The sequence below is a fragment of the Caretta caretta genome, chromosome 1 (genome assembly GCF_965140235.1).
Source record: "Caretta caretta isolate rCarCar2 chromosome 1, rCarCar1.hap1, whole genome shotgun sequence".
Taxonomy (NCBI): domain Eukaryota; kingdom Metazoa; phylum Chordata; order Testudines; family Cheloniidae; genus Caretta; species Caretta caretta.
In genome coordinates this window covers 277,459,481-277,478,572 of record NC_134206.1, presented here as the reverse complement: position 1 = coordinate 277,478,572, position 19,092 = coordinate 277,459,481, and the positions used below count along the sequence as shown (strand labels likewise).

Here is a 19,092-nt window from a genome sequence, read left to right as displayed (position 1 = left end):
AACCAACTTCCAGGAGCATCAGATGAGCATCTGACAAGGCCCTGCTCCCTCCTCATGTCCAGGCCACCTGGCCAGTGGCTTGGCATGAGCAACTCTAAGGCTGGTAACTATGATACCAACCTTGCAGTACCTGTGTGTGTGTGTTCGTATGAATGAATGTGTGAATAAATATGAAATTGAATGGAATGTTATAGCTATAACTAACTGCTTACTATGATTCTTTCTGTATTCACAATAAATGTGGCATTTTGCCTTTTCCCCTTTAATAAGATCCTGCTGGTTTTTATTTTATTGGTATAACAACATTCCACTGTAAAAGTTCCCTCGATGCCTAAGTTTTAGATCTAGGGGCATGTGCGCGCTTCCCCATTCTAGGTGTTCGGAGGCCTATCTCCCACCTTACATCCTAGTGCCCAGCATAAGGAACATGGCAGAGCAAAAGATATCATGGCTGGGATAAGCCCCAGAGCAAATCATGAACCAGAGGAAGACAGGCATTTGGCCGCCTAAGTCGTGTGAGGGGCCCAATCTGGGAGGTAGTCACTGAGCATTCCATTCAAAATATGGCCAGAGGAAAATGTGGTATTATTGCCTATTTTATAACTTTTACCCACGTGATTAGCACACTCACCTGGGATGTTAGAGATCCAGGTTCAATTCCTCCAGAGCTGTCTGCAGAGGAGGAGAAAAGATTTGAAAAGAAAGTATCCCTTCTCTTCCTGTAGCAGAAAGAGGGTAATTGAACCTCACTCTCTCACATCCTAGATGAATGTGCAAACCATTCCGCTACAAGTTATGAGGTGCACAAGGCCTCCTTCTATGGCTTTTTCATGTGGAGTAAAGTGGTGCTTAACTCATGCCCTCAAGAAGTGGTTTAGGCATCTAAGCCATCCCGTTCCAGGCAATGGATACCAATTTGTGATTGCACACCAACTTCAGCACCTATCTCTCTGAGCGGGGTGGGGCTTAGCATACACCCCTCTCGTCGGCATCTCCCGTTGGCTTCCTTAGGCAGCTGCTTGCTTAACACACTGGCTTTTGTGGATCACATTCTTAGATGCCTTCCCCTCTCCCTTCATGGTATAGGGTACCTATGTGCCTAATTCAGTTTCATGGATTGCTGTGTTGTTCCTGGGATTTTCTAGGCGCCTAAAAGTTAGACGCTGTGATGCTCAGGGCTGCAATGCCTAAGATCCTTCATGGAGCCCACCCTACAAGACTTATCCCTAATGGACAGTCACATTTGTCTAAAGTCAGTTACCATCCCCCATCTATAAAAGTCTGAGCAGAAAGAGCATGAGTCCTGCCAGTTAGAACTGACATACTTTAGTAGAGCCCTATGGGGAAGACTGTAGAGTGTCTCCTGCGTTATTTCTGGATTAGCACTGCATCTTTAGGATCTGAACACCCTTTGATTAGGCACAATACAGCAGTGAAGCAGAGAGAAACCAAGGCCTAGATCCTCTAGAACAAAGGAGCCATACTTGCTGAAAGTCTCCAGGAATGGGAGTGAGAGTTGGGAATAAGGTTGCATTATACCCTCTTTGTGGCTCTACAATCCTGGAGCTGGAAATGCTAATCCAATTCCTTGTGGAAGACAGAGCAGCCTGAAGATTACTCTATTTTATGCCAACTGCCAATGGGAGCTTTTCTGCCAGTAACGAAACAGACAGATATAGGGAGTTCCCAGCCATGATATCTTTTGCTCTCTATTCCTTATGCAGGGCACTAGGACGTAAAGTAGTATGATTAGGAGACGATACTCCACTGGTCAATTGAGATGGGTTTAAGTCTGTTTCACTGTGCTTAAATAGATTTAACAAGATGGATAATCTCATCCTAAGGGTCTATCCAGGAGGGCTGTAAGGTAAAGAGTCCATCAGGACTGACAGGAAAAGTCATGTGAACAGAGCTGAGGGAGGACAATCAAGGAATCTTGAGGAAAAAGGAGTTGAGGAAAAAAGGAGTATTGCAGTTTTGGTGCATCTGAGTTCCATTTAGTTTTAATCTAATGGCTCTAAGGAGTGCTTATTCTTGCTTTCATGAGCACTAAATTCACTCACAACATACATAGATAACAAACATACTCCGATTTTTTTTTAAATAACCTTTTCTTTCTACCAGCTTCTTTGGTGGTAGGCGTGGTGATACTGAAAAACTGTGAGATTTGTCACATACTTATAATACTCTATTACAATCCTAATTCACATAACACGACACTGGTATTAAATTACACCTTTAACCACAAAAGTTATCTGTACGCTTTTCTGTAGATGAACAGAAAACTCCACTAACTGATTTCTCTGTTTGATGACACCATTCAGGCAAGTGAAAGAATTAAGTTGCTGAAGCCCCAAAAATTTAACAGTGCTATTCAAAGGGTATTTCCCAAAGCAAATTTCAAGAGATGCAATAGAAAAAGAAAGGATGCCTAAGGATCTCTCCTTTGTCAGGGCTGCTATCAATTTCTGCGCACGAATGAGAATATAATAGTTACATTTTCTGTCATTTTTAAAATAGAAGGAGATTACCAGGATAGATGCAGCTTCCATATTTTCAAAGAATTGTATCCAATAAACAGTCTACTGTACAGACAAAACATATATAATGAAGTATGGTGAAAGGCATTGATTAAGGAATAAGAAAAGGAGTACTTGTGGCACCATAGAGACTAACCAATTTATTTGAGCATAAGCTTTCGTGAGCTACAGCTCACTTCATCGGATGCATACATCCGATGAAGTGAGCTGTAGCTCACGAAATCTTATGCTCAAATAAATTGGTTAGTCTCTAAGGTGCCACAAGTACTCCTTTTCTTTTTGCGAATACAGACTAACACGGCTGTTACTCTGAAACCTGTGATTAAGGAATATCATTCAAATTAGTTTTTGCTTGACTTGTCAACATTCTTTGCATTAGGAATTTTTACTTGCTAAACACTAGAATGACGAAAAGAAAAAACTTCTTAAAACGGCTGCCTTTTGATGTGTTTAATTCTATATTACAAAACCGTGTACAATTTATGAACCATACTGGATAACTGTTGCTCCACTTCTCCTGGAATAGATTCCAGCACTCTTAAAATAATGCACTATGTATTAACAGGGAATTAAATCTCATCCCAGAGTTTTTCACATTTAGAATTTAATGAAATGCTGTACCTGCAGCATACTCAGCAAAACAATACTAATGGTTACATGTTACCTGACCAAATTGTACATGAAATAGTCAGAAATCTTTGGAAGAATAGTGCTTGCACTTCAATGTTTCATTATTAAAACTGTTTACACACAATTTTTCAATCTTTGTAAAACTATTTGATTATATAAAAGGTAAAAATAGTGTTATTCCCACAGAAGCATGTACTGTAATTATCATATTAAAATACAACTCCAAAACAAAACAAAGATCCTTACCAGTGCTGAATATTTCGCTCTCATCTATGGAGCACTACCATATAGTGGCATTAATTCGTTTCTTCACTGCATCTTGAGTATGTTTACTAATTCTTCTTTTGTTGATAATATTTTACTTCCTTGTTACAGAAGACAACGATATACAATGCTCTACAGAAGTTTCTTTCCTTTCAGTGCTGCAATAAGTTGTTTGCTTTAATCACCATGAACACAATGATTACGGTCATGTCTACACTACAGGGACTATACCAGCATAGCTACAGTGCTGTAGCTATGCTGGCAAAACCCTGTAGTGTTGACACAGCCTACACCAATGGAGGGCCTTTTCCATCAGTGTAGGAAGCAATAGTAGCTAGGTTGACAGGAGCAGTCTTTCATCAACCTAGCTGTGTCTACACTTGAGGTGAGGTTGGCATTTTTCACAACCCTGAGCAACATAGTTACGTTGACCTAAATTTTAAGTGTAGCTCAGGCCTAATTCATGTACTGGAAGATAAATATCACTGAATCAGTTCTGCCCCTGAAGAATTTTTAAATGATCTGATTTTCTCTTAAATGACAATTTTTAAGGTGGCTGAGATAATATCTGTTACTAGACCAACTTCTGTTGGTGAGAGAGACAAGATTTCGAGCTTACCCAGAGCTCTTCAAGTAAACTTTTGTCTCTCTCACCGACAGAAGTTGTCCAATAGAAGATATTACCTCACACATCTTGTCTCTCCCATATTCTGAGACCAACATGGCTACAACAACACTGCATGAAAGAACTTTTAAAATTGGTTTAGATGGGGTTGCCAGGCATCCGGTATTTGACCGGAATGCTCGGTTGAAAATGGACCCTGGTGGCTCCTGTCGGCACCACCACCTGGGCCATTTAAAGTCTGGTTGGCCATGCAACGGGGGCCCTGGGCTAAGGCAGGCTGCCTAACCGCCCTGGCTCTGCATGGCTCCCAGAAGCAGCTGCCAGGTCCCTGTGGCCCAAAGGCACAAGGAGGCTCCGTGCAGTACCACCGCCCTGAGTTGTGGCTCTGCAGCTCCCATTGGCCAGGAATCATGACCTATGGGAACTGTGGGGGCGATGCCTGCAGGCGCAAGGGCAGCACACGGAGCCTCCCTGGCCGCCATGCAATATTACAAGTATGTGATAAATCTCACTGTTTTTCAGTATCACTACTCCTACCACCAAAGAAGCTGGTAGAAAGTAAAGGTTATTTAAAAAAAAAATAGGAGTATGTTTGTTATCTATATATGTTGTGAGAGAATTTAGAAAGTGGACAACCCTAGATTTGGATAAAATTGTTACATATTATTACAGACTGCTGGGGGAGACAGGATGGATTTCAAAAGGACAAGTTTTGTAAATACTTTTAGTATTGACATACCATCCAATTGTATTGCAAGTTTAATAATATTTGTATTTTTCCCTCAAAATACCAGCTCCTGAATTCAGGTGATTACTTGGGAATCTCAACTTTCTTTTTAAAGTATGTTTCTAGCTATCAGTGCAGAGAAAAGCTTAGAAACACGATGCTAAAGAGCTCACAAACCAGAAGACAAAAACTAAGAAACCCAACATTAATTATTCATAAAAATCTCGTGATTGCGAAACTAATCTCATGATTTGTTGGGGGGGGGGTGAAGGGGGCTGACTACTCATGATTTGTGAATGCCTGGGGTTGGCAAATCTATTTCCCATGCCACAGGCCAATCAGTGTAAGAAAATAATGGGGGGTTGAAATAATATTCAAGCTGGAGGCGGGTGGGAGCTGCTAACGGGAGCCCAGCAGGGCTGGTGATAGAGGGTTTCCCCTGAGCCTGCAACCACGTTTCTCTCTTCCTTCATCTCCTCTCCCCCGGCTGGAATGCAAAGCGAGCGCTGCTCACTAGGTTCGTCCCTTCCGGCGTGCCGTAGCACAGGCTTGGCCCGGCCCACAGTCTGCCGGTGCCATGGTTACGCTTCCTGTTTAACACCGCAGCGTGCGCAGCTGGAGGGTTTGTAGAGAGGTCTGCGTGACTCGGAGCTGCAGGATCGGGGCGTCTCCAAGGGCCGAGGCCCGGGTAGGAGCCTGACACCGGCCACGGGAGGCGACCAGCTCCATGAAATCCACGGGGACTGCTCGGCGAGATCCTGGGGGCTGCGGCTGGTCCGCCGGGGATGGGGAGGAGGAGGAGGAACTATCACTCCCAGCATGCACAGGGGCTTGGTCAGGCCGATCTTTGTTGCCCGGGAGCTGTAGGGTCTGCGAGGGTGGTTTTTTGTTGCATTCTGGGAGTTGTAGTCCTGGGCGGGACCCAGGCGGCTGCGGTGGGGGGAGCCCAGCCTTGCCTGGAAGGGAAGTTTCTTCTCTCGCAGGCTGAGAGCCTTGCCTGTTCCCGTGTGATTCTCACCCCCTCCGGGGGAGGGGCTGTTTTGCCAGCACCTGCCTTGAACCCCTGGATATCTTTAACGTAATAACTTGGCTGCTGTTTGTATTTGCCTTCTTGGTCCTGAGCCTTGTGGCTCTTTACACTCAAATCTTTTCTCCGCGAACCACGAGACGCTTTTTGTCTTTAAGTGAAGGCTGAGCTTCTGGAACCCACCCAGCCGCTTGGGTCTGCCAGAAAAAAAACCATCAAATAGCATGTGACTCCTGAGCCCATAATGAGGGTTGGCAAGATGATAGTATATTACCCGTGATCGCGATTAGCGCTGCAGTTGCGTTGATGGAGTCGAGGGAGGAGGGATTTTGCTGCACGTGAATGTATCTGCGTGAAGCAGTCCCACATTTAAATAAGTGCTGTCTGCTTTAAAAATTGTCCTAATGGTGTAAAATCCCAGGATGCAGCCTCTCCACTCTCCCTAAGTGCTCTTTTTAAAGTTTGGTTTGTTTTCTTTGTGAAACCTGAAATCAGGAGGAAATGTAAGGGCTTGTCTATGTGGGGGAAGTTAGGGTGCAGCGAACCAGGGTGTGAATTTAAAGCACAGTAAGTACTCTGCACTAAGGCAATGTCTACACTACAGCAGCACAGCTGCTGTAATGCTGTAGCATAGACACTTCCCATGTTGATAAAGGGTTTTTCCTGGTGATGTGGTTAACCCCTCTCTTCAAGATGGAAGGTCACCAGGGCCTAACTATTTCACTCTATGTGAAACTTTTCATAGCACTGAACAACATAGCTAGGTTAATCTAATACATGTACACCAGGCCTAATTCTCTGTGTGGAGGCTCTTACTCCGCACTCTTAAGAGTGCGGAGTAAGAGCCTCCACACAGAGAATTAAGAAAGAATAGCTAATGTACACAAGCTACTCTAGGCTTTTTGCCTGTATAGACAAGCCCTAAGCAATCTTGCTAAACTTTCTGTTGTATCCTTCCTAAGGAATGAAAAGAATGATGTATGAGTTATTCTAGCTCAAACTTTCAAAACCCTACTGGTACCCTCAGGCTTGCCACGTAAATGGCCTCTAGCCATTCTGGATTGGTTTTGTATTTTTATATAATATATATATATATACACACTGAAGTTATCAGACACATTGTAAACGTACACAAATTTAAAATAAAAATAGAATCAGAATGGCCCAAGGACACCAAGCTCCTCCTCACCTTAAAAAGACCTTTTTCCCTAAATCAGCTCTCCTGTCCCAAAACCTCAACTCTCGAAGTGCGCTATATTGTATCCGGTGTGCCATTTCACTGTGCACTTCTTGGGCAGTATCTATCTTAGCCTTCATATGTAAACTAGTGTAAAGTATACAGATGAAAGGCATATTAATACTGATTATTTATGTTTATGCTTAATAGTACCAATAGGAAAGGGTATAGGGTTGGCATGTTTTTTTGTTCATCCTAAGTGGCAATGTAACGGCAAGGTTGAACTTGGGACCTCTGGAGCTGAATATGTGAGCCTGTACCGCATGTGATTGTTAGCTAAGGCAGTAGCAGACTCATTAATCTCTCTCTAAGTGGTCTCAATGCTACTACATAGGATAGAGAGCCACACGCAGGAGGTGTGTGGGTTACAGCAGCTCCTGCCAAATCCACAGGAATAGGCTGTTCTGGAATGCTTTTCTTATCTCAAACTATTAAGCAAACCCTTTCCTGTGTTGTATTGTTTTTCTTCATTCCTGTTAGAGAGTAAAGTGTGTAGTTGGGATAATCTTGTGAAGTTCCTTTTCTCTTTATTAAAAAATAGAGATCCACATGCACTGCCCATACTCTAAATCAGGGGTGGGCAAACTGCGGCCTGCCAGCTCTTTTAATCTGGCCCTTGAGCTTCCGCTGGGGAGTGGGGTCTGTGGCTTGCCCCTCTTCAGCACTCCAACCTGGGAGCAGGATTGGGGGGTGCTCCATGCAGCTCCCAGAAGCAGCGGCATGGCCCCCCTCTGGCTCCTACGAGTACCGCGGCCAATGGGAACGGCTGGGGAGGTGCCTGCGGACGGGGCAGCGTGCAGAGCCACCTGGCTGCACCTCTGTGTAGGAGCAGGAGAAGGGACATGCTGCTGCTGCTTCTGGGAGCCCCTTGAGTTAAGTGCCGCCCAGAGACTGCAGCCCGGAGCCTCCCTCCACGCCCGAACCTTGATCTCCCTCCTGCCTGCCAAACCCCTCAATCCCAGCCTGGCACACCCTCCTGCACCCCAAACCTCTCATCCCCAGCCCCATCCCAGAGCCCGCACCCCCAGCTGGAGCCTGTGCCCCTTCCAGCACCCCAACCCCCACCCCACCCTGCGAACCCCTTAGTCCTAGCCCGGAGCACTCTCCTACACCCCAAACTCTCCTCATCCCCAGCCCACTCCAGAGCCCTTCCCCCCGCCCACCTACAGCCCACTCCCCTGCCCGCAGCCCGGAGCCCTTTCCCGCATCCTGAACACCTAATTTCTGCCCCATCCTGAAGCCCCTACCCCCCCAACCAGAGCCCTCACCCCATCCTGCACCCCAACCCCAATTTTGTGAGCGTTCATGGCCCGCAGGCAATTTCTATTCTCAGTGTGGCCCTCGGGCCAAAAAGTTTGCCCACCCTTGCTCTAAATCCATAGCTGACTAAATTGAGGCCAAATGGGAATGCATGTTTACTGTGTTTTGTTTAATACGGTCAGTGATTGAAGGTAATGCTCTTTGTGGACCTTTGAAGGTTGATAGGAAACCACAGATATGTGTACTGCCATATAAATAAATTAGCATGGTCTACCCACCACTGTGGCAACTTGGTTAGCAGCTCAAGTTCATTCCTAGGCTCCCCTTTAGGCTTTAACTTAAACTGCTAACTGGAGTTGCTATGTTTTTGCTGCTATTTTAATCCAAGTTAGCTAACCTGAGTTAAGGACACACCTTTTTTTCCAGTGCAGATATACCCTTAAACTCATATAACTTTGCTCATCTGAGTAGTTCCTCCCATTGAAGCCAATTAAAGTTACACACATGTAAATGTTCATGGGAACAGGGCCCAAGGTAATATATTTTTATTATTTGTGTGCATCCTTCTCTCTCAACAGATTGATAAATATAGAGTTTTAGGTCCCAGTACAGCCAAACCTTAACTTTACAAATGTGAGTATTCCATTGACATCAATGGGACTACTCATGTGTCTAAAGTTAAGTGTTCATGTAAGTCTTGTCATAGTTGGAGCCTTACTGTGGATATGGATGCTTTTTTGTTTTGTTTTAGAGCTTTTTGAGATACCTACTACTGCCACAAATCTAGCAGTAAATACAATATCCACTAAAAGAAAAAGAGTACTTGTGGCACCTTAGAGACTAACCAATTTATTTGAGCATAAGCTTTCGTGAGCTACAGCTCACTTCATCGATGAAAGTTTATGCTCAAATAAATTGGTTAGTCGCTAAGGTGCCACAAGTACTCCTTTTCTTTTTACAAATACAGACTAACACGGCTACTCTGAAACCTGTCAATATCCACTAATGTATTCCATTTTATTTTTCCTTTTTTGCTGTTACAATTTTATTATGGAAAGCTATGGAAGATGATGATGATGTAAAACTTGAAGAAGAAATAAATATAGAATTGAGCAGAATCAGTGTTACTTCCCTTGAAGCGGATGATTTCAACACTGATTTATCAGCAGAAGCTTGGAGTGATGGTGAAACAGTAAGTGTTTAATGGAAACAGGAGGGAGAGTACTTCCTTTACTTTTCATGGCAAATGTGTGTCTTTTGTGAAGTCCTCTTGCATTCCTGCTTTTCTAAGGTACTTGGAAATGTACTATAGGGTGGATTTGATTTAAATCACTAGTCAGGAAGACTCAACTTAATCATGGATTTCTACATAAAAGTACATTCTTGTTGGTTTTTATAACCTTAATACATATTCTTCACAACTCAGAGATAGATGTAGGTTTCATTTTTAGAAGGTACATTTCTATACATTTTTTATACACTATACATTTTTAAAGTGATTTATTTTGAAAACTTTTCAGATTAGTTTTACAGATATATCAGAAAATAAATGAATGATTGTTTGGTTATTTCATTTACCAAAGGTAACTGAAACAGATATTTATGAAGTCATTGGGAGGTGAACTATCTCCAATTCAACAGGTTAATCATTAATATTTGGAGGATTTTCTTGCCATGATGTATTAGGAGGAGAACATCAACAGACAGACATATAAATTGTTTTATTTAACTAAAACAACAACAATATGTATTCTGGATTTTTTTCTTCAACAGCAAACATATAATATTTTAACAAAACAAGCATATGAATTTTTGAATTTAAACATTCAAGTTTTTATAAAATCAGGTTTGTTTTTGTTAAAATAACATTTTTTTAAAAAAATATTTCAAATCAACTATGTCAGCCAGGTCAACATGAAAAACTTAAAATATTGGCTTCTGCAGCTAACTCAGTCTTCTTCACCTTCATTTTCCTGTTTGTTCATAATATGGAAAAGAAAAACAAGCTTTCCTGCTTTTTCAGGTCCCAAACGATTTCTCAATTTGGAATGAATTAGTCCAAAGGAAGATATTTTTCTTTCTACACTAGCAGAAGAAGCTACTGCTGTTAAAAGTGAGATGATCTCTTCAACAGTCTCTGAATCCAAGTGCTTAAGTGTCTTCCATTAGTTCACTGGTGTGACTTTCTTTAAAACATCATCAGCAAACATATATTTCTTGAATGGTTTGCTCTGAAGTTTATTATAGTTGGCATTATGGAGGGCTGATTGCTGGATGTCCATTTCATAGCCAACTCATCTTCTTCAGCAGTTAAGGTTTGACTTGGTACTGAGTATTGAGAATATTTGCAAGAAAATGAGCTGGAGATAGTGCTTGTCCTGTTTGTTTTTTTAATGCTTGTGATTTAACTCTGTCATTGCATATTTCTCTTATTAAGATCTCACTCAGTTCCTTCCAGATTTCAACCGCATCAGCAATAAAACAGCTGTTTCCCTGCATTTTGTTCAAGGCGACAGAAATAGGCTTTAGGGTACTCAGTATGTGTTCAACATTTCTCTTAAGCCCAAGGTTGAGAACTTTGGCTGTGACAGTGCCATCTATTTTTTTATGATTTTGTTCACAAACTGTCATCAGATTAGGCCAGTTCTTGATATAGTGCTCAAAACAGTCCACTACTGAGTTCCATCGCAAGTCTTGTGGGAGAGTTAGCTTGGTTCCTCCCACTTTTTTCAGAGCAGCTACTGCAAAGTGGTTATTACGGAAGTATTTTGCAATTTCAACATTAGGCTTTATTTCTGGAACACTGAAGTCTTTGTCTAGGAGGTGCATCCAATGAGCACTGAAACCATATGTTATTAGCTTGGGGACTGTGTTCTAAATTTCTTCTCATCTTGGATACATTTGCAGCACTGTCTGTGACCAAGCTGCGTACTAGACATTTGAATTGTTTTTCACAGTTTGTTATAGCTTTTACTGCTACTTCTTGTAAGTATTCTGCTGTGTGTGCATTTCCTGAGGTATCGATTGTTTCTGTAAGGAAGACATCCGCTTCTTCTGTTGTCACACAAGCACACACAACAGGATCATTGAGGACATCCGCCCATCAAGACTCAGGTGAACAATTTCACCCTCTAGACCTTTTGCACACTGCTCAATTTCTCTTTCATACACTTATCCAGCAATTTGCCTGCGACATCTGCTCCATCGGGTGGACTGTATCCTGGTCTTAATGACTGAACCATGTTAATGAAGTGTGGGTTCTCAATCATACAGAAAGGAGAGTTTGTTGCATAAACAAACCGGGGAATTTTTTCATCAATTACTTCTTTTTGTAATCTGCTGATTCTTATCACAAATTTATCTATGGTTGTTTATGGACGAAGGAGACTTTTTTTTTTTTCTTTTTGCATACTGTGGCTATGTGACATGCATGATGTGACTAAAACACTATCATTGGCAGATAACTCTGAAACTGTGGGAAAATGATGGTGATCTTGAAGGTGGATAGTCTTCAGAATCCTGGAATTGAGGATGGATTCTCCTAAACAAAATAAGTCAATGTACAGTAGTTATTTAATTATTATTACCATACTGCTCATTTACTCATTGCATTCACTGACACTCAATACTACTTTAAAGGTGAAATTGTAAAAGGAAGATCTGCCTATTTCAGCTATTTATTTTTTTATCAAACTGCGTCTAAAATGATAGTACCATAGAGTAACAACTATATTTTTTTGCTCAAACATGAGAATTCAAGAATAGTCCAGAGTGAAGACAGGCAGTCCTTAAGAAAGAAGTATGAAATAAAAAATTTTACCGACCTGAAGATCCTGCATGTTCAGACATGTTCCTTTCATCATCTTCAATGCAGCTTCCTCCTGAGAAGGAACACTTCTCGTGATGTTGTTTCATTCGGACAACCAGGCCTTGCATTTCTTTGTTGTACTGTTTGCATTTTTCACGCATGCCTGTCTTACCCACAGGTAGAGGAACTTCATTAAAATATTTCCAAACTGGAACTCTTTTATGGCCTGCTGCCATTATAGGTTTTTCCTCCTAGTGAGAGAATGGTATGGTAGATCTCAAATCTATGAAGGTTACACTCAGAAAGACCTCAAGACTTCTGGAATATGCTGCTCAAACAGTTTCACTTTTGTTTCTGTTGCCTGTCCCTCCCTCCTCACATTTATCTCCAGACTTCTTCTCCTTGTCCAGATCTTTTCTGCCCCCAACAATCTTCTATTCATTGGAACTTTTTGAAACTTTGCAGTCTCTTAGAAAGAGGTAAGGGATTGGGTCTGTGTACACAAATTTGCAAAGGGACAGTAGGGTTGAGGTCTGTTATTTTTCACCTCTCTATATTATTTATCTATTTATTTAAAAAAACATTTTTGCTGTTAACAAGCATGTTATCTCTGGAGACACAAATCCAGTTTGAGAACTACAAAAGGCCACGTCTACACTACCCACTGGATCGGCGGGTAGTGATCGATCTATCGGGGATCGATAGACATGTAGATGTGATTAAATCGATCCCCAATCGCTCTGCCGTCGACTCCAGAACTCCACCACGGAGAGAGGTGGAAGCAGAGTCGACTGGGGAGCGGCGGCCGTTGATCCCGCGCTGCGAGGACGCGAAGTAAGTGATTCTAAGTTGATCTAAGATACGTCGACTTCAGCTACGCTATTCTCGTAGCTGAAGTTGCATATCTTCGATTTCCCCACCGTCGTGTAGATCAGGCCAAAGTAACTAAGCATCTCTGATGGTATCTTCTAGACTGAGCACTGAGTCTCATTGAATAGATAGAAAGATTAACCTAAATAATCTATACAGAAGCCCCTGGAACCCCATAAAATTGGAACTCATTTACAAAACTTTTCTTAAACATTACATTAATATATTATCTCATACTATAGAATTAGAATTTATAATCTCTATTCCATGATGAGATATCTTTGAGCTATAATGTGTCTTAATTAAAACTATCTTTAGATTGCTTTTTGAGGGGAAAAAAGCATTTTTATAAAAAAAAAATCCAATTTAAATTAAAAAAAATCTGATTTTTATTTAAAAAAAAAAGAAATAATTGATTTTTGTGAGATATGAGAGAGTCTAGATGACTAATATGCTATTTCCTAATATTTATTCCCTGGAGGAAAACCTCCTTCAAATGTATCCTCCTCCTATTAATTGAGCTCCATGAAAATGTAAATTTGAAGTGACAGATAAGCCCCTGAAATAAACTGATATTAAAGAAATACCTATTGTGAACTGTGTATTTAAAAGGGCATGTATTAAAAGAAAGCTATTTATGGGATATAGAATGAGTTGCAACCTGACTTTCAGAAAACTCAAATTGGTAGGTCGGGCATTCTGCTGAAGTCACAAGATCAGATTCCAGTGGATTGTAATTTTTGACAGAACCTTTCGATGTTAAAGATGGATGAACTTTAAAAGGTGATAAGATAGATAAAAGTTGTGATGGTTAACCAAATTAATCTTTGGTCTTAAAAATTTGGCTTGCAAATTTTGCAAGAAGAAGCCGTCTTGTACAATACTTCCCGAGTTTTGATTCTTTCCATATAAATTAATCCCTTTAGTTTCCCCCCTCTCCCTGCTTTTTTTAAGCTGTCTTCTGAATTCTGTCCAGTTGATTGAGACAAGGTAGATGAGGTAATACTTTTTATTGTGGGCCAAGTTCTGTTGGTGGAAGGTACAAGCTTTTAGCGTCATAGAGCTCTTCTTTGGTATGAGGAGGGTAACCACGGTGTTGCAGACATTCCCTTCCCCATACCTGGTTACCTTCCCCATACCCGAGGAAGAAGCTAAAAGCTTGTACCTTCCATCAACAGCAAATGATCCAATATCCTGGGACCAACTCAGCTACAACAACGCTGCATTCCATTGACAGACATAATTCTGGTATATGCCTATAATTATATGTAGTATTCATAGAATCATAGAACTGTAAGGGACCTTGAGAGGTCATCTAGTCCAGTCCCCTGCACTCCAGGCAGGACTAAGTATTATCTAGACCAGTGCTACTCAAAGTGGTGGTCCGCGGACCGGTGCTGGTCCACGAGCCATTGGCTGCCAGTCTGCGCACACATTGGGAAAAAAAAATTGCCGGTCCCCCACATCAGATAGCTTGAGAAGCACTGTCTAGACCATCACTGACAGGTGTTTGTCCAAACTGCTCTTAAAAATCCCCAATGATGGAGATTCCACAACCTCCCTAGGCAATTTATTCCACTGCTTAACCACCCTGACAGGAAGTTTTTCCTACTGTCCAATCTAAACCATCCTTCTGCAATTTAAGCCCATTGGTTCTTGTCCTATCTCAGAGGTTTAGAAGAACATTTTTTCTCCCTTCTCCTTGTAACAACCTTTTATGTACTTGAAAATTGTTATTATGTCCCCGATCAGTCTTCTCTTCTCCAGACTAAACAGTCTGGTCTACTCTAGACCACCAAGTCCTACTATTCATTTTCTTGGAGTACTTCCAACCTCATCAAAATCAGAAAGTTCCTCAAGAACACCAAGAATACTGCATGCTATTCTAGGCACCTACATACCAGAATTATGTCAATCAGCTGGATGGAATTCAGAAAAGAGCTAAGAGGGGAGGGGGAGAAGTAAGGGACAAAATAGATTAATATATGTGTAAAGATTAACAGAACTGCATACTGTCTTCTTGTAGGCCCTCAATCCTAAAGTCAGTTCTCCATGGGCTCGGGGGTCTACCTACACAGAGGGTCAGGACCTTAGTAATTTAAGTACATATAGTCGTTGGAAAAAGTTATTTGGAGGGTAAAAAATATGAAGACAGAGAAGTTGCTAAAGGTAGATCCAGTAGATTATAACTGGGAATCATGGGATGAAACTGAGAAAATAAAGGTTTAAACTGAATTTCAGGAAATTTCTTAAGGTAAAAATTATGGAGGTTGGTGCAGCACTTCTTTATATCTGAATTATGATGTCGGTAGTGTATAGGAATGTGGAAACAAAGCCCAAGTGAGATTGACCCAAACCTTTTTCAACCTTACTTTGTTAGGTTTGAGTTTTGGGTCAGTCCTCATAGGAGCAGAGCATGTAGTGATGCCTGTTAAGGTTGTCTGACACTTTGCATTCTAATGCTCTGTTTTCACTTGTTTGTTTTTTTTAAATCTAAATCACTTCATTTACTCCTTATTGACCAATATATGATCATGGAAATAAATGTGTTTTTGGTAACAAACATTTTTATTGCTCTCCTTTGGCACCTCTTTTGGCTTCCTGCTCCCACCATCACTTATTCTCTGCTACCACTTTTCTGTAGGGATGCATCCTTTCTTCAAAGTCTTTGGACTATGACTGTAATCTCAAGGACCCATTGTGTTATTTCCATCATCAGAACCTTTTGTCTTTGTAAACTACCGCTGCCTATTGGCAGAAAGTTCCTAGAGCATTGGCCAGTGGGGATCTATTTAAAAACATAAGGCCTGATCCTGACAGTCATTAAGCACCTACAACTCCCACTAGAATAATGAATGTCAGGACCTCTCAATGTTCAGGGCCTCTGAGTACTAAGTGCTTCCTGAATGATGATGATCACCTTAATCTCCTGTTGATATAAAAAGGCATTGACACTCAGCAGCTCTCAGAAGGCACTGGATTCTTCACAGGATTGGGACCCTTAATGAGGAAAAACAAATACAAATTCTGAACAATGAGGGTGAGGTCTCTCTTGCCCAGGTGAGCAATCTGCTGATGATATTCCACAGAACTGAGTTCACTCCTCTGCTTCCGGTTGCTCCTCTGTGCCTTTCTGCCTGTGACTTATGTAGTCGTGGATAGAGTAGAGTACCAGTGAAATGGAGTACAGTGGGAGCAAAGATGTCATTTGCAGGCTCATCTGAAAAAGCTAAATTCTATGGTTAATTAATGTCCCTGGGTTGGGGTATAAATTCAGGACTATACATTCCCTAGATGCACAATGGAATGCTCTCTAATGTCAGTAAGCAGTTTTTACAGAGATCAAGGAGACTATGTTGCCTTTATGTAGTAACTAAATATTTAGTTATTTATTACTTGTTCAGTGCCTTCTTGTAATGCTCATCATTCTGAAGAAAATCTGTTCCCTTTCAGGCCACTGTGATCTCTGCCTTGTTTCCCCCCCTTCTCTGTTCATTTCATTTCCATCCCTGCAGAAGCATCCTGTTCCCAACCTAGTGCACTTTGCTTCCATCCACTGAAATGATAAATTATTAAATAGTAGAGCTGCCTGAAAAAAACATAAATGAGAATTTTGCCCCACCAAAAATGTTGATTTGTCAAAACTGAAATGTTTTGTGGAAATGGATTGGTGTTGATGAAATTTTCATTGGGAGGTTTTTCAGGTCCAGCGCTTGAAAGAGGGAGAGACCCACCCACCCTAGGACAGCTGAAAGCCTGATGGTTAAGATACTTGCATAGACTGTAGGGAACCAGGGGTTCCCAACTCAGGGTTGGGGACTTGAATCTCCTGGTCTCCAACATTTCAGGAAAGTATCCTAACCACCAGGCTACAGCCTCATTCTCTAGCTGGCGCTCTGAATATTAAATTTATCATAAGTAGAACAGTTCCATCAGAAGAGATTGAGAGAGACTGACTCTGTAATCTGGTGATTAGGGTATTTGCTGAGGACGTGGGTATTGAATCATTTGTCCTTTTGTTCAACTTGGATCAAACCAATAACAAAGAAAACAATATCAATTAGAAAGATGCTTCTAGAGGGCAGTAGTAATTAGATTGCTGTGAAATCTAAATGACTGTCAAATAATGAGTGACACAATAATGAAACAAGGCCTGACTGAAAAAATACATGATTTGTGGGAGGGAGTGTGTGTCCCTCACTAAAAAACTAATGTTTTAGTGAGGGATGCATACGGTATGTCTACACAGCATTTTGGAGTGAACCAGGAATGAGTCTCTCAACCTGGGTAGATAGTCTTGGCTAGTGCTAGTGCTTTTAAAATAGCTATGTAGACAGACCCATGGACTTTAATTAAGAATGTTAAGGGTTTGCCTGTGGTCTTCACAGAGAGATGAACATACAGAATTTAATTTAAAATAATGTTTACTTCTAGACTTCAGATGAATTACCAGAATCAGTTCTGTACTGTCTAAACTTTGTGAAGAACAGAAGTCAAAATGCTGAAAATTTTATACTGCAAGACTTGGAAGATGAAAAAACCACAAGTAAGCTATGACTATAATAAATGTATGTGTGATGTGCCCCCTCAAACCCTCATATTGACAGTGCAGACCAAACTAACAACCATCCATAATATAACATAAATCGTCAAATGCAACAAAACTATGAAACCTATTGCACCAACTTTAACTCATCACCTAGTATTGCAGCTCCTATACTCTTTCAGATGTTCTCTGATTATCGTTAAGTAATGTAGCATGTAGTCTGGAAAATATGAGGTCCTGTATAGTATGGTATGCATCACTTTTATTACTACAAAACAGTTTGCAAAGGATTGGCTAGTAAATATGACTGTGTTCAGTGATACGGAAATCTTGGTTAATAGTTTATAGACTGCAATGCCAACGGCTTGAGGTGGTGTTGCTTTTCTAGCCTTCACAATAGCATGAAAGGTTTCTGTTGTTATAAGAGTTCTTAAAATCTGCATTCTTTTCTGCCTCATTGATTCAGACAAGGATATTCTAAAATTTCTGCATAATGTTAGACGGTCTGCAGAGATGGAAGTCCAAGGCATTTTACACATGTGCTGTATAGAGGACAAGTTGAAGTTGTCTTAATCCCATCCTTAATTCCTTCCTCATATCCTGCATAATTGATTCCTACCCTGCTACTGGGAAACCATCCAGGCTCCAGAATGTCACCACAGTCACTTCTAACTTCATTGTTGTGGGATGCTGAAGAGTGATGCATAATGTGCCTTCCCTTCTTGTGTTTTGAAGCCCCAATTCTGTGGACCACAAGGAATCAGTATTTCTCAACGACCGGTCCATAGACTGGTGCCAGCCCCTAAGATCTCCCTGACACAGTTTTCGAAGGCAGCAAGCCAGTCCCTGGTATCAAAAAGGTTGAGAAACACTGTTCCAGACTATTCAGGTCAATCATGAGTTTTTTCTTTTTTCTTCTCCCCCGCATCCCCACCCCACCACACATGTTTAACGTTTGTAATCTCTAAAGACTTAATTCAGAAATAGCATTTGCTAGGGTGGATCTTTGCACCTGGGGCCACTGCTGGCAGGTCTTCTCACAGGATTGTTCTCTGAAATAGTAGTACTCGCCCTCTCTAGACCATGCTCTTGTTAGGGTCAATCTTGTGAGGTGCTCAACACCCCTGCCTCCCACTGAAATTAGTGGGAGCTGAGGTAATTGAACACCTCAAAGACTGATCTCTTTGTTACTAAGTTACCCTACTTTGTTGAGACTCCAAATCCCAGTTTAGTCAGAGTTTCCAGGTTTCACATCATTTAGTTGGGACCTCTTCTGAATAAAGTTAAGTGTTCCCTATTCATCCTTAGGGGAAGTTTCTTCCATTTTTCTCAGTAATAAGAATTATGTATATTCTAAATATAATTTATGTATATGCTTACTTATTTACCTTGTCCTTTAGGGAAGCTTCAATTTGTCACAGTTCTTACTCTAAAAAAGTAACCACTGCACACTTATTACCTCCTACTACTGGAGAATGTTTAAATGTGTCTTGTCTTGTGGAGTAGTTTTCTTTGCATAGATGCTGTTGCCATAGATTTTCTTTCTTTCTTTTTTTTT

General features: G+C 41.2%; 1 protein-coding gene across 5 annotated transcripts in view; it reads left to right on the top strand.

Annotated features, from left to right (window-relative positions):
* Nucleotides 1-5,346: 5,346 nt before the first annotated feature.
* The window catches only part of LRRIQ1 (leucine rich repeats and IQ motif containing 1), a 182,635-nt gene continuing 168,889 nt past the window's right edge, over nucleotides 5,347-19,092 (top strand). For 4 of the 5 annotated variants that reach the window (XM_048835653.2, XM_048835654.2, XM_048835652.2 and 1 more), the window contains exons 1-3: nucleotides 5,347-5,474; nucleotides 9,369-9,502; nucleotides 17,423-17,534. In XM_048835653.2, coding sequence (XP_048691610.2) covers nucleotides 9,371-9,502; nucleotides 17,423-17,534 — 244 coding nt within the window. In that variant the 5' untranslated portion in view covers nucleotides 5,347-5,474; nucleotides 9,369-9,370. Of the gene's footprint in view, nucleotides 5,475-9,368; nucleotides 9,503-17,422; nucleotides 17,535-18,269; nucleotides 18,424-19,092 lie in introns of those variants that run through there. The other variant, XM_075124308.1, reaches the window with a different exon arrangement.